Source organism: Aulostomus chinensis, chromosome 18 (genome assembly GCF_037954235.1).
Source record: "Aulostomus chinensis isolate RoL2024-O1b breed Wild chromosome 18, RoL_Achi_v1.0, whole genome shotgun sequence".
NCBI classification, from domain to species: Eukaryota; Metazoa; Chordata; class Actinopteri; order Syngnathiformes; family Aulostomidae; genus Aulostomus; species Aulostomus chinensis.
In genome coordinates this window covers 9,358,753-9,375,930 of record NC_141337.1, presented here as the reverse complement: position 1 = coordinate 9,375,930, position 17,178 = coordinate 9,358,753, and the positions used below count along the sequence as shown (strand labels likewise).

At 40.6% G+C, this 17,178-nt stretch overlaps 3 protein-coding genes across 5 annotated transcripts; 1 reads left to right on the top strand and 2 right to left on the bottom strand.

The window, feature by feature from the left end:
* Nucleotides 1-405: 405 nt before the first annotated feature.
* On the top strand, nt 406-6,303 carry LOC147245038 (G protein-coupled receptor family C group 5 member C-like). Of its 3 annotated transcripts, XM_086185287.1 has the most exons (5): nt 408-905; nt 1,492-2,165; nt 2,301-2,471; nt 4,005-4,108; nt 4,187-6,303. In XM_086185287.1, exons 2-5 carry the CDS (start codon nt 1,502-1,504, stop codon nt 4,283-4,285), a joined length of 1,038 nt encoding a protein of 345 aa, XP_086041413.1. In that variant the 5' UTR covers nt 408-905; nt 1,492-1,501; the 3' UTR covers nt 4,286-6,303. The 3 variants fall into 3 exon arrangements, with proteins under 3 accessions (XP_086041412.1, XP_086041413.1, XP_086041411.1); XM_086185286.1 differs by having other exon boundaries at nt 406-905; nt 1,492-2,471; nt 4,008-4,108; XM_086185285.1 differs by having other exon boundaries at nt 410-905; nt 1,492-2,471.
* A 252-nt stretch (nt 6,304-6,555) lies between these two features.
* Nucleotides 6,556-11,585, bottom strand: ccdc137 (coiled-coil domain containing 137). Its single transcript, XM_086185288.1, has 6 exons — nt 11,379-11,585; nt 10,742-10,887; nt 10,410-10,626; nt 9,822-9,904; nt 9,102-9,181; nt 6,556-9,017 (listed from the first exon to the last, which is right to left on the bottom strand). Exons 1-6 carry the CDS (start codon nt 11,582-11,584, stop codon nt 8,817-8,819), a joined length of 933 nt encoding a protein of 310 aa, XP_086041414.1. The 5' UTR covers nt 11,585; the 3' UTR covers nt 6,556-8,816.
* Nucleotides 11,586-13,333: 1,748 nt separating this feature from the next.
* Nucleotides 13,334-15,755, bottom strand: tspan10 (tetraspanin 10). The gene is made up of 3 exons (XM_086185011.1): nt 15,532-15,755; nt 14,838-15,424; nt 13,334-14,243 (listed from the first exon to the last, which is right to left on the bottom strand). Exons 1-3 carry the CDS (start codon nt 15,628-15,630, stop codon nt 13,937-13,939), a joined length of 993 nt encoding a protein of 330 aa, XP_086041137.1. The 5' UTR covers nt 15,631-15,755; the 3' UTR covers nt 13,334-13,936.
* Between the last annotated feature and the right edge of the window lie 1,423 nt (nt 15,756-17,178).

Sequence of the window (17,178 nt, the reverse complement as noted above, 5' to 3'; positions counted from 1 at the left end):
GAAGTGAAAATGTCTCTGTTTTGAACAGGGTCAGAGTAAAAGCTCATAATCAATAGCATCTGTCGATATTCTTATTTATCAAATGGCCGTTGAGTGGCATTGCCTTCACCAGATCAATAACAAGATCTATTTTGTTGTGTAATCCGATTTTGAGTATACAGTATTTTTGCTCCTATAATATAATTGGCCACCAGGTGGAGCTGTTGTCTCCTTTCAAATGATAGCGCCCCTGTTCAACAGAGAAAGCACAGGAAATTATAAGATGTGTTAGTTATTGCGTTTTTTTCATTTAAAAAACAAATACAGGATTTATTCTTGATTAATCTACTCAATGTGGGCCCTTTTGCTTCAAGTTAGAGCTTAAAGTAACAGCTGAAAGTATGTTTAAATAACCCAAAAGTTGGAGAATACAGCCTGATCTAATCACTAAAGCTGCAGAAGACCCATTAATCATCACCATTATCATCATCATCGTAAAACTGCAGGACAAACTGCTCATGTTGCAGTGTGAGTGGCCTCTTTGTTTGGATCTAAGCTGCCTGCCTGACACAAATAAGTAGGCTGGCTCTTAATCTCACAGAATATGCAAAGCTGGGAACACCGGAGAGGTCGGACGGTAACTGAGTTTTGCAAAATAATACCAGTTACTCTGATGCGGACCGCTTGAGAGTTGATTACACGCCATGGTCCGGGTAATAAGAGGGAAGGAGCGGGCGGATGGTGGACTGTCCATCCAGGAGAACACAGTCGGTTAGGAAACACATCGAAATTGATCGAATAATTATCCGGGGTCCGAGAATACTCGAATATAAATAAACATTTCGAGCAAAGGCAATATATTTTTCTTGTCTGGAGCAGTAGATTTACCAAATCACCTGTTGACGTTGCCCGCATCACCGGTCCAGGTAAGAAAGTAAAATTCTTTTCATCATGTTGGCTACTATTTTTTTTTTTTATTCAAATCGATTTAATTAGTTTTAAATTGTGACTTTTTACTGTGCCAGAAATGAATGAAAGATTAACTGTCCTGTGAAAAGCATGTGATAATACGTGTTCCACATAATCCTCTGGGTTTCATTTCATCTGAACGAAAGAATATTTGTAAAGCAACTCATTTGACGGTACGGTATCGTGAAGGGTTTGACAATTGTTCAGGATTTCTGAATATCTGTGGTTTTTGGATGCCGGAAGAGGCAAAATACTGACCTGACTGTGGGACATCAAAGTTTAATATATTTTCAATGCATCCACTGGAGATGCTGAGCAAGTATTATTAAATCTTAGAAAATGAGTTTTAAAAAAATGCTTCTGCAATTAAATGGTAAAGCAAGATACACTACACTGATTATGAGATACTATTTCACTAAGTCATAATTCATGCAATTAAAGACAGACGCTATATGGTCCGGATACAGAATGTATCTATGCAAACGTGCATGTCTGGGATGCAAATACAGTTTTAGGTTACTAATAAGTACTTTTTCTTTGCAGTATCTGAAACATGGACCCAACAAGAGCCCCGAGAGGCTGTGGTACCAGCATCAGCTCCATATATTACAACCTGTGTGACCTGACCACAGTGTGGGGGGTTGTGGTGGAGGCCATCGCTGCGGCTGGTGTGGTGACTTCCTTTGTCTTGTTTGTCATCCTCATGGCCTGCTTACCATTTGTAACAGACAAGAAGAGGAAGGGTATGGTGGTCCTGCAGGCCAGCATCCTAGTCTTTACACTGGGACTCTTTGGCCTAACGTTTGCCTTCATTGTGGGGCGCTACTCCACCAGCTGTGCTGCACGGAGGTTCCTCTTTGGGGTTCTATTCTCAGGCTGTCTAGCCTGCCTGGTGATGCATGGGCTGTGGCTCGCCCTGCTGGAGCGGCGAGGCCGTGGGCTCAGGGGCTGGATGTTACTACTGGGAGCGCTGGGTCTCTGGCTGGTTGAAGTGATCATCAACACCGAGTGGCTCTTCCTCACGGTGGTCAGGAGCGGTATCACCGTCCCTGACCTCCCCTGCAGCATTGCTAACAAGGACTTTGTCATGGCACTGATCTATGTGATGGTTCTACTGCTGGCTGCGGTGCTGATGGCCGTGCCTTCACTGACACACAAGCACAAGCAGTGGCGAAGAGATGGAGCTTTCATCTTGGTCACGGGCCTCTTCACCACGGGTATCTGGGTGGCTTGGATTGTCATGTTTGTACATGGGAACCGAGCGGTTGGGAGTCCCAGTTGGGACGATCCTACTTTGGCCGTAGCTGTGGTGTCAAATGCCTGGGTGTTCCTTTTCCTCTACACCATCCCAGAAATCTGCCTGCTGACCCAAGAGGACCCTGACCAGGAGCCACCGATTGATGGAGACCACATCTATCCTGCCAGGAGCCTGGTGTACGACAACATTCTGAAGGAGACGGAACAACCCCAACAGAATGTGTACTTGGAGAATAAAGCCTTCTCAATGGAGGAGCCTCTGTCAGGTAAGGCATGACTGATGAAGGACGAACACACACCAGCATTGGAGAGGCGCTGATCACACACTCATAGCTAAAGTTGTTTTTTTGGGTATCAGCTTTTCAGTCTGAGCAGAGGGGGATGGGATGTTTGTGGGAATACATTTGACAGTCTCCATTTACTACTGTCCCTTTGCCAGATGAATGCAAATGTCTGCCACGGGTTATCCAGTCCTGTGCAGTAGAATTATGCAAACAAGACTTTCATTTGACTTTAATTCTAATGACCTGCTTGAGGTAACATAGGATTGTTTTGTTTTGTTGTCCATATTTTAGTGTTTGGTAGTGTCCATGAGAACCACCGACAGGATGAGCAGACTGAATGAATAACATTAAGTATAATGAGGCGTTACAAGAGAACACATTGCAATATGCGGTCCTAACTAATCACCAGGTAATGACCAATTCCTAAATATCTTCTTGAAGACATGTTCCTGGCTGATTCGGAATTGAGTGACGCCAAATAAATCCAAGCTTCATCCTAGAAAATTTCTATCTCCAGTCGAGTAATTAATTACTTTTTAACAACAAACCAGAAACAAAATGTCTCGTTCTCTCATATCAATAACATGTTCACGGCCTGTGTGCGTCAACGTTCACATCCACCTGTCACATCCTACGCATTAGACTGCAGGTAAAGGGCTATCATATTAAACTTGACATGAATAACAGCCCAACCTGCAACACGTTCCAAGCTACTTTGCTTGGCTACATATCAATACACATTTTCTCTCTTATCAAGTCAAGTTTATTGTTATTTTGGAAGGTCTTCAAATATATACCAACAGGAAATTACCTGTAGGCACCATGGTTAAAGCCTGTACCCCCCCCCCCCCCCCCAACAATTGCGACATTCCTTCATACCTATTGGCAGGATAGCTAAGCTGTGGAATAGGTCTTTAGTTTAAATCAGAGTGGTCTAAATGTATACTGTGACCTGCAGGGACCACAAAACAACTTTTGCTTGATGCATCTATCCTTGCGCGTTGTGTGAAATTTACCAACTGCATGAACGATGTTGTGTTTTGCTTCCCGACAGAAATTCAGGGCCTTTGCTGTCTGACACGTATTCAAATTAGGTATTCGCTTTCAGTGTGCTTCTAAAGTTTCAAAACATGCAACGCAAGTGTCTGATTCACTTAGCTCACAGGTTTTAAGAGTGTGATGCGCACCTCCCTGGGAGGGATTATTTGGGTCATGATGGCTTAAAGAGGTACAGTTGTTCAGGGAAATTTACAGTTTTTCTCACTTTCAAAGACTCAGAAACAAACAAAAAAATCTCAAACTGTTTTGATATTTTTGGGGTAACCTGAATTTACATAAAACTGCAAAAGTAAACAAGCCTGGCTATTTCTGTGAGGCACGCATGTTTAAATTACTCTATGTGGTGCCTGTCATACCTGCTGTGCTGTACCCATGCTTAGTTTGAATGAAAACAGATGATAATTGAATAACAACATCACTCCTTATTTTTGAATCCTTTTCTTTTTTCCTTACCAGTAGCCACAAAGCCAGTGTCTCCATATGGTTCTTACAACGGTCAACTACGAAGCTGTGTGTACCAGCCCACTGAAATCGCCCTCATTGCCAAGGGTCTAACCAGGGTGAGTTTTCCCAACATTGTACACCAAACATCTTCCTCCTCCTCGATCTCCATCAAATTCAAAATTGTGTGTTCACAGATGGATCAAGACACAATGATCCCTCGAGCCACTCCCCCCTCCTTGAACCTAGGAAGTTGCAGCTCGCTGCCGCGTTCAGTCGGGTCCCTAACGTCTTAAGGACTGTCACACACACAGGCAGCGCGATTTAGGATCACCGAGTTAATGCTCTAGGCTCAGAATTCTTAGTATCAAATGTGTCTACATTGTTCTTTCTTCCTTAGGAAGGTGTTTTACATACAAATGCCATTGTGAATGTCCAGCAATATACAGTAAGAACACAGAGGCCCTCTCATACCAACTATTATCTTGTTCTGATGTGCTTGCATTACTTTTAAAGTTGGTGCTGTCTCTTTCTTATCAAAAGTAAAATAGCGTCCTTATGTCTGGAGTGTTTAGGTGTCACCTGACCAACTAAGGTTTGATGCTGTAGAGGGCTTTGTGTAGCTTACGGCTTGTTTAAGGCAAAATGGTTATCAGGCTATTAAGTTGTTTTTTTTTTTTTTTACAAACACTAAAAGTTGAAATGTTTTATTCTTGTCATATCTGCTGGCTCTAATTTTTCATTTATTGGCAGTCAATGTTAGTTACATACTATGACCCCATAGGTGCAGCCCTCTGAAAGCTGTTGCTATCAGCACGGACAACCCCCGCCCCCACACCTGTGCAGTATTTTATAACTTCTTTTTGAGACCTGACCTCTTCTCCCAGAAACTGCCTCTGATGCTGAAGCAGGAGGCTTGGGGTGAGAGCAGAGGTAGCTGATGATGCGGCCGCTTCTGCAGCCGGAGCACAGCAGGATTTCCTCATTTTCTATTATCCTCATACTGTTAGTTAAAAAAAAATGGAATCAGATCTTGGGGGATGTATTCCTCATTTGTCATTCGCCCCAGAGCTCATTTTAAGTACTAATCCGATTTAAGAATTCCATCTGCTTTTGGTCAAACACATAGCGATGCTAACTCCCCGGTTGAGCGACAGAAATAACTTCATCACTGCGGCACGCCGTAACAACAGCTTTTAGAGGGCAAAGAATATTCAAAATAGAACAAACTTTCACTTGCATGATTGTCAGACTTCCTCTGAATACACAGTGCCTTGAAATAATGAAAAATATGATTTTATGTCAAGGTGTAAATTCTAATTTATTAAATTGACAAAGTTTAATCCTGTGTGACTGTTGGGAGTTGTGGAATACATTTTTAACATCTCCCAAGGAGACACTGTCTACTACAAAAGGAAGTATTGCGAGGATTACCCCACCATGTACACTGCCCTGAGCAGTATTTATATGTGCTGACTTGGTAACCCACAGGTTTGCCTGGAGGTCTGAGAACAGGCTCTCATAAGGTGACCGACAGGCTTGCGCTACAGCCAGTGACTATTACTAGACCCAGACAATAAAACCCACCAATAAAAGCATTTAATGCATCTTTCCAGTTGGGGGTAAGACTCTGATAGTCTTTGTGCCATCAGGGGCGGTGCTCTTATGTTTTGCATTCAGGAAGACAGGATGGGGTCTGATTGTGTATCTGATAGCACACATTGTTTGAATGTAATGCTGCCAAGAGTCTTCACTGCACGCGTTCTCGTTGCATAAGAAGAGGAGTGGGCTGCAAGTAATCACACTGTGGGCTCCACAACACACAGACCTTCATGCTGTGACTCGGTGTAATTTAATAAGTGAAATGTGGTTTTGAATACACGTGCTGTGACGGGACAAATTAATGTGGACAACTGCTTTTACTTATTAGCTTCTCGGTTTCTCTGCAGGGAGAGACACAAATCTTTTCTGCAAATTTATCTCACTCAACACTCGCACACCTTTTACAGCCTCCAAGTGATGTGCGGCTGCCTAGCAGCAGGCTGAGTAGGCTGCCTCTCAATTACTCCCACCATCCTGTCCTGTCAGCAGCCTCACAAACTGACTCAGAGAGGAAAATGTGCAACACAGTTGACCGCACACCTCGATTTGACTTTTTCCGTTCTTTCTTACTGCACATATGTGAACGATCCGCATTTATATAGGACAGATATGTGCTGGACAGATGAAAAAAAACAAAACAACAACAAACAAACAAACACTCAAAAGTGGTCTGTTCAAGGCACTCCATAGCGGAGACTTCACGATCTGAAAAGGAGGACAGTAGGATGAATGTTCCAGCTTTGTCCTACTTATTATTTAGGAAAGAAAAGCTGGGACCACAGGACCTATGTTACAGTCCAATTAATCACTTAATCCTTTAGCTAATATGTGAATGGAATATTTTTGTCATCTGCAAATAATGTCTATGAGATTAATATAAAACACTGAAAACAATATCATTGCCCAATGTTTGACTCTTGAGGTACACCAAAAGGTGTTGGGTAAAAAGAACGAGCTGAACCTTTGTCAGACAGATTTTTTTTACTGTCTTTATGGTAATTGAAAAACACCAAGTGTCACATCTCCAAAATGGGAACATTTATTAAGGGGAATACGGTATTAGATATATCCAATTGACTACTTCCTTCTGGTATACAGGTTAAACATGATGGTGGACAGGACGAGTCCTTTTTAAACCAAGATCAATCTTTACATAAAATGTTACACCTTAAACAGATGCTTCAAAAGATTAGTCGGCATTTTTTCATTCAATAATATAATTGAAATTGGTTATTGATGGTTAAAATAGCTAGGTCATCATCTTTCATCAAATTTCAGTTTTATTTTGTGAAGGTTGAATATGTGAGATTTAAAACTTTAGTTTAGGAGCTGAGCTACTTTACACAAAGAAATGAATCTTTTACATTTTACAGGACTTCCACGTCAACAAACTGAGAGACAACTTGTAGTTCAAGAGCAATCATTAACTTTAAAGAATGACATTCATTTAGTGGTCTTTTAGAAGCGGGGGGGGGGGGGGGTTGTGTGTCATCCGTTGCTGAAGATTTCTTATGAGAACCATAAAGTGTCTTTGAACTCATGCCCTTTAATCCTCAACTCATGGATTAGAAACCCAAATGCAAAACACATGCAGATAGACACTGCAGACTTGTCTCACAAAGCCAGAGGCAAACACACACAGGTAAATATATCCAAATCTGAACGAATCAGCCAATTTGATGGGACATTTTCTTCACGTCTATCTCACCCCATTTCTGACTGAGCTCTAGGTTAATGGTGTGCTACCCCCGTGTCTGGAAAAACAGATGACGGCAGAGGCAGGATGCTACAATGCTCATTAGATCTGATCAGTGACTCGAGCTGAAATCAAAAGCACCACCTTCATCTGACGGGCAGCAACTATAAACCTCTTGACAATACAAGGAGCTGTCCTGTGCACATGGACACGGTGTGATTACGTGACCAGAGCTGGATAGGCTCAGCTCAAGGGAGCCACCACTACCAATCACAAACAGCTGCTCTCAGTTAATGCATTTTCTTGTCACTGTGACAACCCTCAGTGGACAAACACACGCGGAAAAAAAACCAACGCATGACTGAGGGCTTCACTGGTCAAGCTGATCAAACAGAGACGAGACAACGGGCATTCAGTATTAATGGGTGAAATCATCAGGGTTTATAATTCAGTAGATCACCACTGTGGGAATATTAGGTGGGGAATGTTTGCTTTTAGATCCCAGAGGCTTTAAAAGTGGTCAAACAAAACTCCTCTGAATTTGTACTGTTTGTGTTAAAGGCCAGCATTTCAACAAAGGCCTTGTTCATAAGCAGAGTAAACCTTTGAAGGATTACAATGTAAACAGCTGTGCCACGCTGTAATAAGGGTTCCATATTTCAAAAGGCGGATGGGATTCATTCATACTAAGTTTCAGGTTCTTGACGGTAGAAAGAAATAGTTACAAACCATGTTTTCTCTCCTAGACTTTAATAAATACATTCTTAGATTAATTCTTGATTTGGGAAACCATCTTAGAAATCACATGACCTTCAAAGACAGATGTGTCGTGCGCCTAAGAGGGCCACAACAGCTGCAAACAGGATGTAATGTGAGGATGATTTGAAAATCCTAACTTAACAAAAACCACAAAAAAAAGTGTTTCATAGAGAGCATCAGAACAAACCTATGGTGAAATCAACTTACTCTTTAACTTTCTGAGCAGGTTTAAACACAGTAAGACTATATCTATATATATATCTATATATACATATATCTATATCTATATATCTATAGATATCTATATATATAGATAGATAAAATATTTTACAATATAATTGGTGTCCAAAAATAGATTTTTCCTTTTAAAAAGTGAAATGAACTCAGTCGTCTCTCCACTCACTCTGACAGCTTTCTACGTGACTGCCATCTAGTGGGAGCTCAGCACATCGACGTGACCGCAAAGATTTTCATGCCTTGAGTATAAATTTGGAATTGTAAGATGCAAATTAAAGGAAGCAGTCAAAAGGGAAAGAAATAAACAGGATGGCTGTAAGTTGGGACACTCTGTCTTCTTTACAGGACACAAAAAACAATAACGATTTGAATGTGCAACTCTCCTCCAAGCCCATGGATGCAAATGTCTGTCTTTGCTTGACATTACCTTCATTGTGGTTAACCTCCTTTACCAGAGTTAAAGATCACCACGGAGTCACTGCAGGCCTCAGCTGATGACGCAGGCTGTACTTAATAAAATTCCTGAAGAAACATCAATCAAGATCTTTGAGGTTTTCCAGAACAGCAGTCCTCTCCTCTTCCTGCCGCTGCCTCTGTTTCTTAATCAGACGGTAGGCCTCCACAGCTCGCTGCCTCTCCTCCTCCATCATTCTCTGTTTGGCCATGGAAGGTTTGGCAGTGGAGGCCACCGTGTGACCCAGGAGAGAGTTGAGAAGCAGCTCCTTGGATGCTTTCTGGTGGTTGACGGTAGAGGAGAATCAACTCACTCGCTCAAACTTTGATAACATTGATAATGGGATGAGTTCATGGCAGGTTACCTGAGGTTTGACCGGAGCTTTCTTGGGTTTGCTGGTCAGAGTGGGTGGTGCCATTGAAACCTCACCAAAGGCGACATTATCTACAAAAGAAAAGTCAGTAAATCAGTGCACACTCAGAGCTTTTTGGATGTTACAAACATGATGTAATCAATGCTGACATGCCATTATCAAATCCAAGCACTAACAGCTGATGAATGCTCACTCTTTTTAGCCCTGTTTAAGTCTCCTTTAGTTGCTCCTTTCTTGCTTCTACAGCGGAGCAACAATTTATCGACTGAAAGAAAATGAACCACCAACTTGACACCCGATCCATACCCCCCCCCCCCCCATGAAAATTTGTGACTCTAATTCCAGATTTAAATGTAAAAACTTGCTGAGTTTTTGTCATTTATGACAGAAAAAACTTTCACTTTGGGCATTTTTCAAATTTTCTTGACTCTTTACAGACGTATCTGCTAATCCTCCAATCACACTTAATTATGCTCCTCTATGTTCACTGTACTATTAGTCTGTCTGTTATTTGGTCCTGGAGAATTGATATAAAGGTTGTTGTTTTTTTTCCTCCCTCGGTACTGTTGAAAACAACTGCCAGACGCTTCTGAAAATTAAGACTAACAGCAGCAGAAGTGACAGCTGGAAAACCAGAACAATGATTGAAAACTGGGGAAAAGCTCACCTGCTAGCTTTCATCATTAGTTACATGTTTCAGGATTACTTTACCTATGAACATCTCTTTTTCCAGCTTGGCCTCTTGTTTTTCCAACTTTTTATGCTGTAGCTTCTGTAATCTCAATTTATCATACCTGTGGTGAGACAACGAATAAGATATTAAACATGTGAGAGACGTTTTACACTGGGCTGACCTCTGTCATTAACAGCTACGTGTTGCATTTATTATGTGAAACTCAGAGCAAATCCTTCATTGAAAGTTCTTAGTAAATTAGTTTTGATTCTTGTGAGCAAAGTAAAAAGAAAACAGCGACAGAAACACGAGTACAACTGTGCAGGTGAGATTAAAAGATTCTGAGACCTTTTAGGAGGAACCTCACCTCAATAAATATTACTACATACAAATGTCATGTGATTCATCACGCAGGTGGGCAATTCCTAGATGAACCCCAAGTATGTTTGTGGAATTAGGCTTCGGCTGTAAGCACAGATCATAAACTCGGATAATTTCATTTTAGCTGGAGCCTGAATTGGAACTTATTTCCAATTTGGAACCCAAAACAACAACAACAAAAAATCATTGTTACCCTTTTTATACAATTTTAAAACAATCTCTCAAATAGGTCAAAATGCACTCACTCTTTCCTCTTCTCTGATTTGCCCTTGTCTGCAGGCTGCTCCTGCTTGTCTGCATTCAGCTCTGGTTTTCTCTCTACTTGGTTCTCAGTGAGGAAGAGGACATGTTTAGTCTCACTCTCCATACGTTGTATATATGCTTTCACACTTTCTTTCTTTTTCCTCTTGAAATGTGGGACGGGTATGTCTCCGTCTTTTGGTTTGTATTTCGCTAAGAAGGCTGAGGAAACAGAAAGGGTCATACAGCAGTCAGACATACACACATACCTGTGTGTGTGTGTGTGTGTGTATGGGGGGGTTACACATGTAAAAACTATGATGTAGTATTTACTCACATTTTTTTGAATAATCAGTCTTCAAGGATCCTTTTTTCATTCTGTCCTTACTCTTCATGATCTCTCTGAGCCTGAAGGGGATGTGTTCCAGGTGGTTCTCCTGTTTGGTTTTTTTAGGTTTACCATCGCGTTGCAGCTTCTTGTCGCTTCAGTTTTTCCATTGTAGTCCAGGCAGAATGCAGAAAAACAGGAAGGAGATGTTTTTGATTAAAACAAAAAAGTGTGTCTCAAAAGCAATAAATTACATTAAGTCAAGTTCTGTCCTGCAATAAAATACTGATATTTTGTTTAAATATCTTCTGTATTTCAATACTTTACACAATAATTTAAACCCAAAACAGATCACCTGACAAAGTAACTCCATAACTCTTTCTGAAAACACTAATTTTAACTATGAAGCAGCTTTAACAGAAGTAAAATCTTATTTCCTCGATTTAGCTACTATTAATGTAATTTTAACGAAGACAGACAATGACTCTCAAGCTTTCACTAGAACGAGAGTAGATTTTTATTGCTTTATCAACACTTCTATTTGTAAAACTCTCAATACTATTTCTTCCGTCACTGCTAGCAGCTAACTCAGGAGGCTAGCTCAAGCTGCGGTAGCTAGCGCTTCCTCCGTTATTAGCCACGTTACCTTGGCTGTCGCCCGGCCTTGTTAACCTGTTTGCCCGCCTCGTTAACTGTGTTTTTCTTCCTTTTCCCCATCTTATTTCGGCTTAATTCGACACTGAAGAAACAAAACAACAACACACGTGGAAAAGCGAATGTAGCCTTTAACCTGTGAACCACAACCCCAGAGAAGGAGGGACCACAGGAAGTAGTTCCTGCTCGAATAGGCATTTTTCCCTCTGCAAATAAATTTACTGTAGTTTGTCACATAAAAAAAATATAAAGCTAATTACTGCTAAAACAAAGTATAAATATCAGTGAAATTATTTTATTAAAGCGAGGTTGATTAAGCGTGATTGAGAGGATGGTTCTTCCATCTGCTACCGTTAGATGTCGCTCATGCTTTTATTTTGTTCGCAGCTGTGGCTCATGGAATAATAAGATAAATGGATGATTACATATTTGACATTGAAAAAAAAGACATACAGTTTAATATATCAAGCATTTTATGGGGTAAAACACCGCGCATGTCCCACAATAGTGATTTCAGGGATCAAACGAAATAAGACTTTACTATTTTAAAATGAATTCCCCCCATTACTCACAATTTGCATTTTTTTTTCATCAAGGCCTGCCGCCACTCATCTGAAAAAAATTTCCCAACAAATGATAATAAAACATTAATTTTATTGGTTGTCCTCCATTATGCTTCTCTCTGAGTGTCAATCAAAACTGATAAGAAGTTGCAATACCCTCAGCTCAAAAAACACCAAACTGCGGGCTGAGTCCTAAATATGAAGGTATATAAAAATGAAAAACTAGGACTGTGTTCATGTTCAATCTGTTTAATATTTCTGTGTGTTATTTTGCACTAAACCCTTCAGTGTGTATTCTGGCAATCGCACAATACTTGTACACTGACATATACAAACCACCAGGGGAGGCCACATCATTCCCAGGCACAGAATTACATTGAAACCCGAATATAAAATGAAAAAGGAAAATGAAATTTCCTCATTCATACCCTAGGACTTTAGGTTGTCAAGGACATGTGTCCAGTATATCTCCCTTGAAAGGACAATGGTATCCCTGTAAACGCCCGCAATGGTTATGGCTGTTTAAGTACTCAGCAAGTGGTGAATTAACACCATTATTCTGGCCAGAATGCTTGTTCAGTACCTGCTAATGTCTACATTAGCAGGTACTGAACAGGTCACTTTTATGGCTTTATATGAATTTATCTTTCACTTGAATGATCTCCAAGCCATCATCTCAATCATTTAATGACTGAAATATTAAAATAAAAGATAAATGCATAATGAGTCAGAGTCGGCTACAATTTATCCTATTTTTTTATATAATGATCAGCTCCTCACTACAACCCTTGGTGTGTCTTATTATTCCACTTTCAGGTTGTCAGTGTGAAACCGTCTTTACCGCTACGTCTCTATCTCTTTGGCACACGCTCTACTTTTGTCTGTTTTCTTTCATAGCTTAGTGTTGAGAATATCATCAATAGAATGCTGTTTTGAAGATGTCTATCGTTCACCGTCCTATTACTCCCCACCACTAGGTGTCAGTATTTGGCTACCTGGAGACATGCAGTACCTTAACTTTATCAGTAGATTAGTGTAAGTGAATTTGTTCAACTGGACTCATAAAAAAAATCAATATCTTATGAATGAAATGACCTACACTGTAGCTTACGCTTAGCAAGACTATTACAACTACTGTTTACGACAGCGCAAATAAAAGCAAGACAACGGACGTCAACTCAGATCTTGCAATTCATTTTATATGTATATTTTTATATATATATATATATATATATTTATATTTTGGCGGCAAGCTTTACTGTGTAAATGCGCAGGTATTCAGAACCTCAATACAATGAATGGCATAATGGAGTTTTGAGTGTGTGGCCCTTTTTTCCTTGTCCTGCGCCTCGTCAAGTAATGGTGTGTGTTTGATTCTCTTTTTGAACAGTTTACGACAGCTGCCTGTGTCTTTGACGCTGAACAATCAACATTACATATTTAATTGACACCAGTCTGATAATGTTGTCATCAGCGTGGAATGTAGAGAGCTCTGTGTACTCCTGCAGTCACATCTGTTTATAAAGGAGGCAAGAAGACAGCAAATACACACCACCAACAACTATCTTATTATAATTGGTTTGAATATCACTTACTGATGGGGACAAGATTACATAACCGTACAAGTAACATATGCCCATGTTTGAAACATAACAATTCCAATGATAGTGTTTTTATTTGTCCCTTTAAAAAAAAAAAATAGTAGCATGTTTGAGAGTAGCATGTCAACCAGGAAATGATCACAAATGTCTGTTATGAAGATCTGGGTAAACTCTTAAAAGTCACTTTTGTTTGAGAATTGTAGGACTTCCTGTGGTTATTTATTTATTTTATTTTCAGGTCACTTTATCTTTGGATTTAAATATTCCAAATTGGTGGCTTGTATTTCCAGGTAGAAGATGCCATCATCAAACATACAAATATAGTGTTTAAAGTACAATTGTGCAAGTTATGAAACATTTAGATTACAGCAATCATACAATTGTATTTATCTCCTAACCTCATGCCACTTGATCCTTTCTAGCAGTCGTGAAGTGATAAATAGAGTTAAAATCTGGACCCCCACTACAACAATGATCACTGTCCCTATCAGGCCCTCGTGTTGCTCAATCCAGCGAGAGATTCCCCCCAGACAGCCACCCAGGAAGATCACACTCTGAGCGGTGAACTCATCCAGCGTCTGGGCCCCTAATCCACACTGGGAGTTCCACACTGTGCCGTTCTCCAGAGGGTCCACGCAACATGTAGCGGGGACGCCACAAGCCAGCACTCCTGGAGCTGAGCAGTTGTAATATCTGTGGAAAATAAAGACAAACTGTGGTTCAGAACTATTAACGGAACATGCCAACTTTTCAGGAAATACATTTAAATACCGTCTCCCCCAGAGTCAGACAGAAAGATTGATGCCCTTCTCTCTAGCTGGGATCCACAGTCAGGCTGACTGCTAGATAGCTTAGCAGAGACAATGATAGTGGATGGGAAGTGTTAGCATAACTTTCATAAAATTCATCAAATAGATAAGGTTCAAGATCTTGGTTTATGTGATCATCCTCTTCTTCTCTTACAAACTTGGTCATGATTAGTTTCAGAAGCTGCTCTTCTAGTCATCACTGATGTTTTGTTGGCTTACGTAAGAGGAGTTTGTAGGTGTTTTGTAAAATCCCTGAACCCACTCAGAAAGTAGTTCTAAACATGTATCTGATTCTATAATGACAGTATCTTGTCATTATAAAATTGACTTCATTTCATCATGCATTTGACAACTTTTGCAAAAGTTACGCTAACCTGCCTATCCACTACTAGTCATTGTGCTAAGCTAACTAGTGGTCAGCTTTAAGAGAGATGATCATCTATCTTCTTGTTCTGTGTTGTTTCACAGCTCCACTCACATGTTGATCTCCCAGTCACGGTAGTTATCTGCCCCGCAGCACTGCAGATTTGTTTGAATCTCATCCGTGATGAACCTCAGATCCAGATCATCCTGGTAGCGAACCATAGCTGCTAGCATCCCCGACCTCAATACACCTCCAATCCGGTCCTGTAGACTGTACGCCAAAACGGCGGTCAGCACCTGGACTGTGATGAGCGTCAGCACCAATCCGGAGAACAGCTTCAGTAAGCAGCAGTTCTCTCTTAAAGCGCCCACACAGCCAGACAGACAGAGCAAAGTCAGGAGAAAACCCAGCATCACAAGTACCAGCATGGGGTCCGTGCCTATGCTGCCGATCTTCTCCAGGGCGAAGGATTCTTTGCTGATGAGGCCCCACATGCCTAAACCAAGAACCACCAGGCCCAGAACTGTGAACACCAGATTACAGAGGACCACGGTGTATTTTAGGAAATAGTCGATCAAAGAATAATTGTAGTAGGGGTGAAATTTCTGGTGCTGCTGTCCTTTTTGTTTGTTTGTTGCTGCTTGGTTAAGGTCACTGGTCACACGGTGAAGCTCATCACCATCTTCTTTTGCAGAGCCTGCCTTCAGATACAGAAGAGATCAACTGAATACCATCGTTTTAACAGCAAAATCCCTGGTGCATCAACATTTTCACTCTGCACACACTCCATTCAAAAGTGACCCTTTACCTTTGGTAAGAGAGGACTGGTCTCACTCTCGGTGCTGTCACTCCTCAACCAAGGCAACGGGATCCTTCTTGTCCCCCAAAATCTCCTAATTTTGTCCATCGCTGGGAGACGATCCTCCCTGTGAGTTTAGCTGGTCGGCAATGAGGAAAAAAATAAGAGAAACATAGGGGAAGTACTTGTTAGAGTAGTCGAGAAGCATGTGAGCTGAGGTGCAGTAACCGTGCAGTGTTTAGTCTCTTGCTGCGAGGCTTTTCACCATCATGTGAGAGTCACAGTGAGGGGATTAAATGGTTATCAGAGTGTGTGGTGCTTTGACTAGAACAAGAGACTTTTGAAGAGAAATTATTCTTGTTGTTATGCAATGATTTGGATATGGCAAAGACTAAATGGATAGTCAAAGAAAGAAATATACTTCTAAATGTAAAGCAAATCTATTTCACATCTAATTTGTCTGTCATTTTTTCTTAATTAATAAGGAATCTAGTGAAACAAATTTTTATGGGGGGAAAGAAAATCAGCAGATTTACATAAAAACATTTCTTGCAGGACCGTATATTTATACAAGACATTATCTCTAGCTTTCTTATTTAAATGTACCTTATTGACTATTGGTTAAACTGACTAACATTTACCCACCCTGATCGAACAATGAAAGTCTACTTGCACAGACTTTTATTTCCATAGTATAAACAGACAAATATCATGATCTTATTCACACGGCAAACACCATCATGAACATCTACCATCCAAAAAATGTATTCCTAATTGTTATCATGTGGGCTCACTTCAGTTGCTCAGCTGGCCCAGTATGGACTGGAATATTTTTTCTGCTGTTCATCCAGAGGAAATCCTCCTTGAACAATTCCACAGTAGATGTGTGTGCATCAAATATCATGGTTTAACTCGATTTCATGTGTATGACTATTCAGAGAAAACATGGATATTCTGTGCGAACTGACCACCTACCGAGTTACACTAATATTCATCACTCACTTGGCTTCTTCACTTCTTCTGTCTTTAGTTTCAGGGATATCTACTGACGTTAGCATGCTAACTGGCTAGTACTGACATTGGTGAGAGAAAGAAAGAAAGAAAGAAAGAAAGAAAGAAAGAAAGAAAGAGTTGGTTGTACTGTGCTTGTTTTATCCATTTAAAAACATCTGAATTGCAGTTATCAAACTAGAAGATTCTATGTAATGCTCATATGACAAAGTTTTAATCCCTCTAAAAAGCTTGAGCTAAGGTCCCTATACAGCCCAAATACATGCTAATTTCTCACAAAAAGACTATCAGCAGTAACTGGCGACCTGTCCAGGGTGAACCCCGCCTCTCGCCCGTTGACGCTGGGATAGGCTTCAGCCCCCCCGCGACCCTTAATGTGTAAGAATAAGTGGAAGATGACGATGGATGGAAGACTATCAGCAGTAGTGTTATCATGATTGACTCTGACAGTTTCTGCAGTATTTTGTGTTTGCTCTCCTAAAAATTATGTCTTTTTTTGGGATTAAATTACATTACAAACTGGAAAGTGGGCCAAAAACTAGGAATACTGCACTGTGATTGTGTGGTACCTCTAAACCACTGAAATCATGTCAGTACAAGTGGATATTATGGAGGAACCTCACCCTTAACAGGATAAGCAGTAGA